General features: G+C 45.8%; 1 protein-coding gene across 1 annotated transcript in view; it reads right to left on the bottom strand.

Moving 5' to 3' along the window:
- The window catches only part of JAK3 (Janus kinase 3), a 200923-nt gene that overhangs the window by 56167 nt on the left and 130186 nt on the right, over nucleotides 1–14570 (bottom strand). The window contains exon 15 of the mRNA XM_063914414.1: nucleotides 10346–10478. Coding sequence (XP_063770484.1) covers nucleotides 10346–10478 — 133 coding nt within the window. The remainder of the gene's footprint in view (nucleotides 1–10345; nucleotides 10479–14570) is intronic.

Below are 14570 nucleotides of genomic sequence, written 5' to 3'. Positions count from 1 at the left end.
GCCCCTTTAAAAAAAGTCTGAGTTCGCCAGCCAGACTCGGGCGTCATTAAATCCCGCCGTATATTTCTACAATTTTTGCTGCTAACCTCTCTTACATTTTGATAGTCCAAATGTTACCAGTGATCATCCTATATTTGAGACAAATAAATATACCATTGTGGTTTTGAGAACAAACCTTGTATGGTTAATACTAGAGTATAAAAGGTCCGAGGTTTTAGGGCAGAGGTTTCCTGAATAAATCTCTAGTGGACACAAGACTAGTGATGAGCACCGGAAATTTTTCGGGTTTTGTGTTTTGGTTTTGGGTTCGGTTCCGCGGCCGTGTTTTGGGTTCGAACGCGTTTTGGCAAAACCTCACCGAATTTTTTTTGTCGGATTCGGGTGTGTTTTGGATTCGGGTGTTTTTTTCAAAAAACCCTAAAAAACAGCTTAAATCATAGAATTTGGGGGTCATTTTGATCCCAAAGTATTATTAACCTCAATAACCAAAATTTCCACTCATTTTCAGTCTATTCTGAACACCTCACACCTCACAATATTATTTTTAGTCCTAAAATTTGCACCGAGGTCGCTGGATGACTAAGCTCAGCGACCCAAGTGGCCGACACAAACACCTGGCCCATCTAGGAGTGGCACTGCAGTGTCACGCAGGATGGCCCTTCCAAAAAACACCCCCCAAACAGCACATGACGCAAAGAAGAAAAAAAAGAGGCGCAATGAGGTAGCTGTGTGAGTAAGCTAAGCGACCCTAGTGGCCGACACAAACACCTGGCCCATCTAGGAGTGGCACTGCAGTGTCACGCAGGATGGCCCTTCCAAAAAACACCCCCCAAACAGCACATGACGCAAAGAAAAAAAGAGGCGCAATGAGGTAGCTGTGTGACTAAGATAAGCGACCCAAGTGGCCGACACAAACACCTGGCCCATCTAGGAGTGGCACTGCAGTGTCACGCAGGATGGCCCTTCCAAAAACTACTCCCCAAACAGCACATGACGCAAAGAAAAATGAAAGAAAAAAGAGGTGCAAGATGGAATTGTCCTTGGGCCCTCCCACCCACCCTTATGTTGTATAAACAGGACATGCACACTTTAACCAACCCATCATTTCAGTGACAGGGTCTGCCACACGACTGTGACTGAAATGACGGGTTGGTTTGGACCCCCACCAAAAAAGAAGCAATTAATCTCTCCTTGCACAAACTGGCTCTACAGAGGCAAGATGTCCACCTCATCATCATCCTCCGATATATCACCGTGTACATCCCCCTCCTCACAGATTATCAATTCGTCCCCACTGGAATCCACCATCTCAGCTCCCTGTGTACTTTGTGGAGGCAATTGCTGCTGGTGAATGTCTCCACGGAGGAATTGATTATAATTCATTTTAATGAACATCATCTTCTCCACATTTTCTGGATGTAACCTCGTACGCCGATTGCTGACAAGGTGAGCGGCGGCACTAAACACTCTTTCGGAGTACACACTTGTGGGAGGGCAACTTAGGTAGAATAAAGCCAGTTTGTGCAAGGGCCTCCAAATTGCCTCTTTTTCCTGCCAGTATAAGTACGGACTGTCAGACGTGCCTACTTGGATGCGGTCACTCATATAATCCTCCACCATTCTTTCAATGGGGAGAGAATCATATGCAGTGACAGTAGACGACATGTCCGTAATCGTTGTCAGGTCCTTCAGTCCGGACCAGATGTCGGCATCAGCAGTCGCTCCAGACTGCCCTGCATCACCGCCAGCGGGTGGGTTCGGAATTCTGAGCCTTTTCCTCGCACCCCCAGTTGCGGGAGAATGTGAAGGAGGAGATGTTGACAGGTCGCGTTCCGCTTGACTTGACAATTTTCTCACCAGCAGTTCTTTGAACCCCAGCAGAAAGAGAGATCCAAGGTAGGTTTTAAATCTAGGATCGAGTACGGTGGCCAAAATGTAGTGCTCTGATTTCAACAGATTGACCACCCGTGAATCCTTGTTAAGCGAATTAAGGGCTCCATCCACAAGTCCCACATGCCTAGCGGAATCGCTCTGTGTTAGCTCCTCCTTCAATGTCTCCAGCTTCTTCTGCAAAAGCCTGATGAGGGGAATGACCTGACTCAGGCTGGCAGTGTCTGAACTGACTTCACGTGTGGCAAGTTCAAAAGGTTGCAGAACCTTGCACAACGTTGAAATCATTCTCCACTGCGCTTGAGACAGGTGCATTCCACCTCCTATATCGTGCTCAGTTGTATAGGCTTGAATGGCCTTTTGCTGCTCCTCCAACCTCTGAAGCATATAGAGGGTTGAATTCCACCTCGTTACCACTTCTTGCTTCAGATGATGGCAGGGCAGGTTCAGGCATTTTTGGTGGTGCTCCAGTCTTCTGTACGTGGTGCCTGTACGCCGAAAGTGTCCCGCAATTCTTCTGGCCACCGACAGCATCTCTTGCACGCCCCTGTCGTTTTTTAAATAATTCTGCACCACCAAATTCAAGGTATGTGCAAAACATGGGACGTGCTGGAATTTGCCCAGATTTAATGCACACACAATATTGCTGGCGTTGTCCGATGCCACAAATCCACAGGATTGGCGTTTGCGAGATGCTGCTACTGGTGCCGCCGCTGCTGTTCTTGCGGCGGGAGTCAATACATCTACCCAGTGGGCTGTCACAGTCATATAGTCCTGAGTCTGCCCTGCTCCACTTGTCCACATGTCCGTGGTTAAGTGGACATTGGGTACAACTGCATTTTTTAGGACACTGGTGAGTCTTTTTCTGAGGTCTGTGTACATTTTCGGTATCGCCTGCCTAGAGAAATGGAACCTAGATGGTATTTGGTACCGGGGACACAGTACCTCCAACAAGTCTCTAGTTGGCTCTGCAGTAATGATGGATACCGGAACCACGTTTCTCACCACCCAGGATGCCAAGGCCTCAGTTATCCGCTTTGCAGCAGGATGACTGTTGTGATATTTCATCTTCCTCGCAAAGGACTGTTGGACAGTCAATTGCTTGGTGGAAGTAGTAAAAGTGGTCTTACGACTTCCCCTCTGGGATGACCATCGACTCCCAGCAGCAACAACAGCAGCGCCAGCAGCAGTAGGCGTTACACGCAAGGATGCATCGGAGGAATCCCAGGCAGGAGAGGCCTCGTCAGAATTGCCAGTGACATGGCCTGCAGGACTATTGGCATTCCTGGGGAAGGAGGAAATTGACACTGAGGGAGTTGGTGGGGTGGTTTGCGTGAGCTTGGTTACAAGAGGAAGGGATTTACTGGTCAGTGGACTGCTTCCGCTGTCGCCCAAAGTTTTTGAACTTGTCACTGACTTATGATGAATGCGCTGCAGGTGACGTATAAGGGAGGATGTTCCGAGGTGGTTAACGTCCTTACCCCTACTTATTACAGCTTGACAAAGGCAACACACGGCTTGACAAATGTTGTCCGCATTTCTGTTGAAATACTTCCACACCGAAGAGCTGATTTTTTTGGTATTTTCACCAGGCATGTCAATGGCCATATTCCTCCCACGGACAACAGGTGTCTCCCCGGGTGCCTGACTTAAACAAACCACCTCACCATCAGAATCCTCCTTGTCAATTTCCTCCCCAGCGCCAGCAACACCCATATCCTCCTCATCCTGGTGTACTTCAACACTGACATCTTCAATCTGACTATCAGGAACTGGACTGCGGGTGCTCCTTCCAGCACTTGCAGGGGGCGTGCAAATGGTGGAAGGCGCATGCTCTTCACGTCCAGTGTTGGGAAGGTCAGGCATCGCAACCGACACAATTGGACTCTCCTTGTGGATTTGTGATTTCGAAGAACGCACAGTTCTTTGCTGTGCTTTTGACAGCTTAAGTCTTTTCATTTTTCTAGCGAGAGGCTGAGTGCTTCCATCCTCATGTGAAGCTGAACCACTAGCCATGAACATAGGCCAGGACCTCAGCCGTTCCTTGCCACTCCGTGTGGTAAATGGCATATTGGCAAGTTTACGCTTCTCCTCCGACGATTTTATTTTAGATTTTTGAGTCCTTTTTTTACTGATATTTTGTGTTTTGGATTTTACATGCTCTGTACTATGACATTGGGCATCGGTCTTGGCAGACGACGTTGATGGAATTTCATCGTCTCGGCCATGACTAGTGGCAGCAGCTTCAGCACGAGGTGGAAGTGGATCTTGATCTTTCCCTATTTTTGGAACCTCAACATTTTTGTTCTCCATATTTTAATAGGCACAACTAAAAGGCACCTCAGGTAAACAATGGAGATGGATGGATACTAGTATACTTATGGATGACGAGCGACTGCCGACACAGAGGTAGCTACAGCCGTGGACTACCGTACTGCGTGCGTCTGCTAGTATAGACTGGATGATAATGATATAAAAAATATATATATATCACTACTGCAGGATAGGTATATATTATATAATGACAGACCTGCTGGACACTGTCAGCACTGCAGACTCCTAAACTACTAGTATGAAGAAGATAGAAAAAAAAAAAAACACCACAGGTAGGTATACAATTATGGACGAGCGACTGCCGACACAGAGGTAGCTACAGCCGTGGACTACCGTACTGCGTGCGTCTGCTAGTATAGACTGGATGATAATGATATAAAAAATATATATATATCACTACTGCAGGACAGGTATATATTGTATAATGACGGACCTGCTGGACACTGTCAGCACTGCAGACTCCTAAACTACTAGTATGAAGAAGATAGAAAAAAAAAAAACCACCACAGGTAGGAATACAATTATGGACGAGCGACTGCCGACACAGAGGTAGCTACAGCCGTGGACTACCGTACTGCGTGCGTCTGCTAGTATAGACTGGATGATAATGATATAAAAAATATATATATATCACTACTGCAGGACAGGTATATATTATATAATGACGGACCTGCTGGACACTGTCAGCACTGCAGACTCCTAAACTACTAGTATGAAGAAGATAGAAAAAAAAAAACCCACCACAGGTAGGTATACAATTATGGACGAGCGACTGCCGACACAGAGGTAGCTACAGCCGTGGACTACCGTACTGCGTGCGTCTGCTAGTATAGACTGGATGATAATGATATAAAAAATATATATATATCACTACTGCAGGACAGGTATATATTGTATAATGACGGACCTGCTGGACACTGTCAGCACTGCAGACTCCTAAACTACTAGTATGAAGAAGATAGAAAAAAAAAACCCACCACAGGTAGGTATACAATTATGGACGAGCGACTGCCGACACAGAGGTAGCTACAGCCGTGGACTACCGTACTGCTTGCGTCTGCTAGTATAGACTGGATGATAATGATATAAAAAATATATATATATCACTACTGCAGGACAGGTATATATTATATAATGACGGACCTGATGGACACTGTCAGCACTGCAGACTCCTAAACTACTAGTATGAAGAACATAGAAATATAATGAATGACGGACCTGCTGGACACTGTCAGCAGAATGCGTTTATAGAATAAAAAAAAAAAACACCACACGAGTATTTAACTTTTTCAGGCAGACAATATACTGGTGGTCACTGCTGGTCAGTCACACTGGCACTCTGGCAGCAAAAGTGTGCACTGTTAAATATGTACTCCTGCTATAACTGCTCCCCAGTCTCCCCCACAATTAAGCTGTGTGAGCAGTGAGCACTACTCAGCACAGTCAGATATACATAGATGATATTATCATGCAGCACACTGAGGCTGAGCACAGATATGGTATGTGACTGTGTATCGTCTTTTTTCAGGCAGAGAACGGATTATATTAAATAATAAATAAAACTGGTGGTCACTAGTATAACTATCAGCAAAACTCTGCACTCTCTGAGTACTCCTAATGCTCCAGTAAATCAAGTGTCTCACTCTCTATCTAAACGGAGAGGACGCCAGCCACGTCCTCTCCCTATCAATCTCAATGCACGTGTGAAAATGGCGGCGACGCGCGGCTCCTTATATAGAATCCGAGTCTCGCGATAGAATCCGAGCCTCGCGAGAATCCGACGGCGGGATGATGACGTTCGGGCGCGCTCGGGTTAACCGAGCAAGGCGGGAAGATCCGAGTCTGCCTCGGACCCGTGTAAAAAGCGTGAAGTTCGGGGGGGTTCGGTTTCCGAGAAACCGAACCCGCTCATCACTACACAAGACCCGTTCATAGTTATATCTGCCCCCCCCCCCCCCCCCCCCTTGCAGTGCACATGGTTTTGCCCATTAGCTAACAAATTTGCTGCTGCGATCAGATCTGAATTAGGCCCTTTACCCTTGTGGCCTGCACTATTTTAACAGTATTTTAAACACAGAAACACTAAGAAGAATGTTGCTACAGTACGTTGACATCACTTGCACACAACCACACACAACATGCTAGTGGCCTATTTGTTAACGGGCCCATTACACATGCGTAAACAGTAATTTCTGTGTGTTTTATGCAATGGCCAATGATGAATTGGGCCAATGTGATTGCCAGATATTCCTCATCCTCCAAAAAATTAAGGCATTCTGGAGAGAACAGAGGGATAATTATTACCTGATACTTAACTAGAGCAACTAAATAAAGACATTACCTGGGGCAAGGTGTATGGCAATTATAGGGCTATATGGACCAATAGGTTCAGCGGTGCAAGTATGGCGGTAGTGTCCTGTATGGCATATCATTAAGAATTTTGCAGCTGGTACACCGCAACACCCACCTACTTAGCATCTGCCACCATGATTTTGGCACTGCGCCACAGAGTATGACCATGTTGTTCAGTGGTATGACAGCTCCTCCTACCTCCAGGACTGGCCGGAGCACACTGCTGACCTTGTGACAGAGGGCAGAGGGGCAGGAGGCTGGAAAGACACAGGGAGTAGGAGGCCAGAAAGACACAGCGAGCTGGAGGTAAAACAGGGAGCAGGCGTCTGTAGGTGATATGGAGCAGGAGGCTGGAGTGACAGAGGAGGGCAGTGGTTGGAAAGATAGTGATACAGGGAGTAGGAAGCTGGAATAACACAGGGAGTAGGAAGCTGGAATAACACAGGGAGTAGGAGGTTGGAATAACACAGGAAGCTGGAAATGAAACAGGGAGCAGCAGGCTGGAGGTGAAACAGGGGGCCGGAGGCTAGAGGTGACACAGGAAGCAAGTGGGTGGAGGTGACATGGAGCAGGAGGCTGGAGGTGACATGGAGCAGGAGGCTGGAGGTGACATGGAGCAGGAGGCTGTATGTGGTACCCCCCAGACTGCTGTGGAACTACAAGTGCCAGCGGGTGCCTTTTATCAAGGACATTGTTTTGCCCTGTACCCCATACTTGCCTACTTTTGGAAAAACATATCAGGGAGATGTGAAAGTAACCCTATCAGCGCGGACGTGTACTGCTACATCTGAGAGGTGTGTCATGAAAATGACTTACATCCGAATGTAAATGATCCCCAAAGTTAGTCAGATCTACTTGCTGAAGAAAAGACATGGATATTTTTCAGGATTTGTTTGTGTATTGTGTTTTACAGGAGGTTCCATGTACTGTAAGTGGCCATGAGAAACCTTATTTAAAATGCATGTAGCCATAGGGATCATTGTGCCTTATAACGAATGCAGGATAATGGCTGATGAGCCCATTTGAATGTATGTATCTCTGATTGCTCTTTTTTTCCAAAGAATGTAACAGCTATATAATGGGGTAAAGGTCCAATCAGGGAGATTGCTGGACTATTCATGGAGTCAGAGAGATTGCTGCTATTTCAGGGAGTCTCCTGCAGAATGAGGGAGGGTAGGCAATATGCTGTACACTCATGTTGAACACTACTTCATACCATGGCCACCCACATACCCTGGGGTCTAGTGACAGGCAAGTCAGTATAAGTGTGGGGAAAGTGAGTAACCAGTTCCCCTCCTACCAGTCAGCAGGGCCTGCGCGAAGGAGGATTCTAATTACAGTAAGCAGTGTGGCTGCTGTACAGGACCCAGGTAGTCTCAGCTACAGGACAGTGTCCGTATTACAGTGCCAGGGAAAAATGAGGTAATAGCACCATCTAGTGTGTGGCTTCGGATATACAGCTCCAATTGCTTTGTGTAATGTAATCCAGTGGAATACATTTAAGTCTTTCTTGTTGAGCTACCAAGACAGTTATATTTCCTACGACGCACACGCTCAATTCATTCCCGGAAGTGCGCCTCGCCGGGCGCACTGAGTCCCAGATGGAGCCACGATTAGCGTGGCTCCATCTGTACATCCCAATTCAGTTACACTTGACTACACCATTGGGATCTGTTGCTAAACCCGGACCCAGGCAAGACCAGGATAATTTGGAAATAATGTTTGCATTCTCATAATGTTTAAATGTTATTGGATAGAAGAGAATAGAACATTTCATCATTGCCTTAATGTGTGTAACTTTGGTGGGTTATATAGTGTATTGAATATGCCTGATTTTAATTACAATTTGCATTCAAATGTGAAATGTATGCATAGTTTTATCTGTGCACAAGTGATTTACACTTATGTACATTGTGGGTAGTGTCCCACCCCTTTTCTAATAGTTCAATAAAGTGACCTCTAGGTGAGGTCTTTAACCCGCATCATTACAGATTCGGCCTGTATTCCTCTTACCTCTCCGAAGACCAGCAAAGAATCCTCTCCGGAGAGAGTTTTCACAATCACCATGTCTGAAGAACGAGAGCTTCTGCATTAGCAACCGGTTAGAACGTTTACATACACACACACCTGACTGTACTCAGCCAGGTATCACATGTAAAGACCCAAGAAATGACACAGGAAGCAGGAGGATGGAGGTGAAATGGAGTAGGAGACTGGAGATGACGCAGGGAGATGGAGGCGACATGGGGCAAGAGGTTGAAGAGACACAGGAGGCTGGAGGGAACATGGGGCAGGCGGCGACACAGGGGGCAGGAAGCTGACAAGATTCAGGGCACAATGCTTGAGTGACACAGGGGGTATGTCGCTGGAAAGACACGGGGATAGATAAGACACAGAGCAGGAGGCTGTAGTGACAGGGAGCATGAGGCTGGAGTAACACAGGGGAAAGAGGCTGGAGGGGACACAAGTCTGGTTAATCCTCTGTTTTATATTAGAACTGCACATAGTACATGTGCTTGGTCTTTGTAATTGCAAAGAGAGAGAGAGAGAGTCCAATGAGCTGCAAAACAAAAGATGTGGAAAAGCAATTCCACAGATGACATCTTTTGTGTTGGAGCTCATTGCTCTGCTCTCTCTCTACAATTCCAAAACCACAGCACATGTACTACAGTATGTGCAATTCTATGTGGCACTGGTACTATGCAAACAGCCTGTTGTGAAGGTTTTAAGGACATAATGAAGCTTACTATTTGGCCCCCAGAGTGACGAGAAACAGGGACATTGAGGGTAATTCAGAGTTGATTGCAGCAGCAAATTAGTTAGCAGTTGGGCAAAACCATGGCCCTCATTCCGAGTTGTTCGCTCGCTAGCTGCTTTTAGCAGCATTGCACACGCTAAGCCGCCGCCTACTGGGAGTGTATCTTAGTTTAGCAGAATAGCGAACCAAAGATTAGCAGAACTGCTACTAAATAATTCCCTGCAGTATCTGAGTAGCTCCAGACCTACTCTTAGATTGCGATCACCTCAGTCCGTTTAATTCCTGGTTTGACGTCACAATCACGCCCTGCGTTTGGCCAGCCACTCCCCCGTTTCTCCAGCCACTCCTGCATTTTACCTGGCACGCCTGCGTTTTTTAGCACACTCCCTGAAAATGCCATGTTGCCGCCCAGAAACACCCACTTCCTGTCAATCGCACTACGATCACTCGGGCGATGAAAAAACATTGCTAGAGCATGTGTAAATCTACAAAGTTTTGTGTTAAATAACTAAGCGTATGCGCGCTGCGTACCATGCGCATGTTCTACCTAATCGCTCTGTTGCGAAAAATGGCAATGAGCGAACAACTCGGAATGACCACCCATGTGCACTGCAGGGGGGGGGGGGGGGGCAGATATAACATCTGCAGAGAGATTTAGATTTGGGGGGGTTATTTTGTCTCTGTGCAGGGTAAGTACTGGCTGCTTTATTTTTACATTGCAAGTTAGTTTTCAGTTTGAACACACTGCACCCAAATCTAACTCTCTCTGCACATGTTATATCTGTTCCCCCTGCAGTGCACATGGTTTTGCCCAACTGCTAACAAATTTGCTGCTGCGATCAGCTCTGAATTACCCCCATTGTGTGGCCATGTCCCTGTGATGTGTAGCCATGCCCCTCACGATATGTGACCACACCCATTTTTTTTTGCATGCACAGAGTGCATATAAGAAAAAAATGTCTACTTGCACCACTGAATAGGTTATACAGAAAATCAGTTTTTAATTCTTACTTCCTTTTTCCAGGACTTTGATGCTTACACCACGGTCACTGAGTTTAATGAACGGGGGCGTGTCCTTGTCTCCTTCACGGCTCAAGAGTATTTTCTTAGACGAAATATTTCCATGAACCAATAGCTTATCCTCCTGTGGTAGATAGGATTGAGGCAACAGACAATTACATTGTGCCATCAATTACAACAGTATATAAAACTATAAGGAGGAACACTGGAGGAGTTGTAGACAACGGTTATAAGATGTTATACCATATTAGAGCTGCACAGAATGGAAAAGCCCTGAGGTTCAGTTTACCACACTGTGGGGCTGATTCAGACCGTGACACTGATGTGCAAAAATTGCTATGAAGCGATTTATGCACATCTGCGCATGCACCGGTACGCGCATGTGCAAGGTCTTAAACTGTGTTTTCTTCAGAACGCAGTTTAAGACCTGGAGGGAAGCGGTAACGAGGCGTCGACGCAGTGTTTTGTGGGCGTCAATGCTCCGTTTTAGGAGGCATATCCAGAGGGGCAGGCCGCGGTGGCTGCGTGACGTCACACGCAGCCATTGCGACCCATAACATGGTGGGTAGCCGTCTGCCTTCACAGTTAGGCTGCGCAGGCAGAGGGCTACTCGAAACAAGCAAAAGCATTGCCGCTGTGCGATGCTCTCGCATGTCTGCGGGGAGGGTCTGGATCCAGCATGCAGGGTGAACTTGATCTGTGCTGGGCATCCCCCCCGCATGTCAAAGAAATTGATCGGAGATGTGTGTTTTCTTACGATCAAGTCTGAATTATTTCTATTGTTATTTTTTATTATGATTGACACTCACACTATTAAATTGCAATATCAGGCAAATGGACCTATAAGAGTATCTTATGAAATTGACCTGTGCAAAAAACGCATTAGCTGTTTGTAAATTGTTGCTAGTTTCTACAGGTTGAAGCCACTATACTGCAAAATCACAGGACACTTGACAGGACCGTTCCACAGATTACAGTGATTTGCTCATTAATCATCTCAGCTCTCCACACAAATGGCTTCATGGGATCTCTGATTTCATTTGTTTTCACTTCATACTGTGTATGAGGACTCAGCATGCTTGAAAACTTCTGCCTACCGCAATGGCAAAACGCAAGGTCAAAGCAAGTTTCAACCTTCATGGCTGTTCCCTTGCCAAGGTTTGCCTGATTTATGACAAAACATTGCAGGCTGATGTACAGTATATAACACTTAGCAGCCTTTTTTAGGAGTTTTACGTTGTTCACGTTTACATGCTGGACTCTTTTCAATGAGATCTCAATACTATAAATAGCAAACGGATATAAGCATTACTGATACTTGACCTACTTATTCTCTTTTTATTTACATTTTGTTTTATTTTGTGCGTTGATTAAACAATTTTTTTAAAAAACCTTGCAGACTTTGTGCCCAGTTTGGGATTACTGCGGGTATGCATGCTCACTATAATCGTGGTATCCAATTTTTAAAAAACAGTTGCAAGGTTTTTAGCTCTGAAATCCCTGTGGGATGTATTTAAAAAAATAAAGATGTCTCTCCAGTGGTCTCTGTCAATGGGGATGGGGCTGCTGGGAGGTGAGGGGGCTGATGGGAGTGTAGTTCTCCCAGCTTCTGCCTCTAGGGGGGATGACACTCACGCGGGGTGGGATGTCACATACCAGGGGTCACACGCACACTTATACCTCGTTCACATTGCCATTGCCAGGTCCCACCCTTTGAATTGGATATGGGTCTTTCAATGTGAACGGGTCCTCACAATGTGAACGGGGCGGCTTCAAATATGCCGGGTTGGGTTGCCATCTGGGAGCGGGGCCAGAGGCGGCATCGGGGACGGGGGCAGCGCTGGAGATTACATCATCTGCAGCGCCACCTCTCCCTATGCTGGGAACGGGTGCTGGGTCACACTGACTCGGGTAACCCGTTCACACTGTGCCTGACCCGATAATAACCCAGGAATAACCCTTCTGTATTCCTGGGTTGAATTACCGGTTCAGGCGACCCGGGAATTCAGCAGTGACACTGCACAATGACTCGTGTCAACCCGGCAAAATATCTGGTCAGTAGCGGGATTTTGGTGCAATGTGAACGCAGTGTAATATACATACACACACATACTTACAGACACTCACACACATTCACACACATCTCACATACTCACCGCTGCTGCAGGAGTCTGGTTCCCGAAGCTAGAGGAGAAGACAGACTAATTAAACTAATTGGAAACTTCCAATTGCTTAATTAGTCCTCGTGGGGTTACGCTGGAGTGCCAGAGCAAGTCCTGGTGATTTTTCCTAAAAATAAAGATTTTAGGAAAAGTCAGACATGCTGTGGATTTCTATGGAAATCACTGCATCCCATTTTCTCTCCTCAAGTTGAATAGCAAAATCCCATGGCCATCATCAACTGAATTCCCGCCAATGTGTGTACAATATATGCAATTTTTGTGGCATTCATAAATGCTGTGATTTAAAAAAAATGTCTTTTATGTCATGTTTTTTAAGAAGCAGCTTTGAAATAATATTCAGTGCCCTAAGGATATTGTGCCTAATTCAGACCGGATCACTGTTGTGCGAAATCGGCCGATTATCGAATGACTGCGTATGGGTATGCACTGCAATGCGCATATATAGATAGATAGATAGATAGATAGATAGATAGATAGATAGATAGATAGATAGATAGATAGATAGATAGATAGCGGTGAGGGTCCGGCACAGCCACTTGTTGAAATATTACACTGGTTGCCCTCACAGTGAAGCAGATAGAAGACTAGAGGTGGTGCGGCACTCCAATGATTTGTACACTAACGCAAGATAAATGAATGCAACGTTCCAATGCCCGTTTAATAAGTTGGCATTTTCGTCAGGTATAAAACAAACAATACAACCATCTTACCTTAAATAGAAGGTATCACCCACTATGCGCGGCCACCGGGTGTGCAGTCCCACGGTGGTATTCGCGCCACAATGGGTGATACTTTCTATTTAAGGTAAGATGGTTGTATTGTCTGTTTTATACCATCTTACCTTAAATAGAAGGTATCACCCATTGTGGCGCGAATGCCACCGCGGGACTGCACACCCGGTGGCTGCGCATATTGGGTGATACCTTCTATCTAAGGTAAGATGGTTGTATTGTTTGTTTTATACCTGACGAAAATGCCAACTTATTAAACAGGCATTGAAACGTTGCATTCATTTATCTGGCATTAGTGTACAAATCATTGGAGTACCGCACAACCTCTAGTCTTCCTGTGTCCCAGTTCATGAGGGTTCTCCGCAACAATACAAATTCTGATACAGCGGAAGCCCAAATTGTACAAATGAAGGAATGGTTCCTCGAGAGGGGATATACGAAAAGTGTTGTTGAGAACTGTCTCACCAAAGCTAGGTTGAGACTTCACCAGAAACGTGATTGCAAACAGAATCGTATGATATTCGTGACACAATATGATGACATGTCTCCTGTTATCTCTAAAACCATCAAAAAACATTGGCCGCTACTCAAGTCTGATCCAAAATTTCAAGGTACCCTTGATAATCCGCCTATGATGGCCTATAGGCGTGGTAGAAATCTGAAACAGATTCTGATGCAACCTGCTCGATCTCTTGTGACGAAGGAAAACGTCACGTGGCTAAACACTAAGAAACCGGGATGCTTCAGATGTGTGGGGTGCACTACGTGCCGCTCGCTGCTGCCGGGCACCTCTTTCCCACACCCACACAATGGTGGTCTGATCAAGATTCGATACAAGCTTCATTGTAGGCTGAGTTATGTGGTCTATATGCTATTATGCCCTTGCGGTCTAGCATATGTTGGAATGACGACGTGCACATTTAGAGAACGCATGGCAAATCACAGGAGTTCGATTAATCAAGCTATCACCTCTGGGAAATCTGATAAACCAGTTGCACAACACTTTCTCAAAATGGGACATCAGGTATCAGCACTTAGATGCCGAATCATAGATTGGGTTCCGGAACCTGAGAGAGGTGGAGACCGTACACTTATCTTGAGGAAATTAGAGGCAAGATGGATTTTTAAATTGGGAACACTGGCCCCCAATGGGCTTAATGAGAATAACCCTCTGGGTATTTTCCTTAGATAAGGGACGTATGGCCCTTTGGGACCAATGCGCTTTTGTTATAGTAATTTAGGTATATTTTTGTTATTATTAAATTTTTTTGTGTGTATTTTTATATATGTATGCAGTTTATG

This window comes from Pseudophryne corroboree, chromosome 1, assembly GCF_028390025.1.
Source record: "Pseudophryne corroboree isolate aPseCor3 chromosome 1, aPseCor3.hap2, whole genome shotgun sequence".
NCBI classification, from domain to species: domain Eukaryota; kingdom Metazoa; phylum Chordata; class Amphibia; order Anura; family Myobatrachidae; genus Pseudophryne; species Pseudophryne corroboree.
Note: the sequence above shows the minus strand (reverse complement) of the source record. Positions and strands in the feature narration are given on the sequence as shown.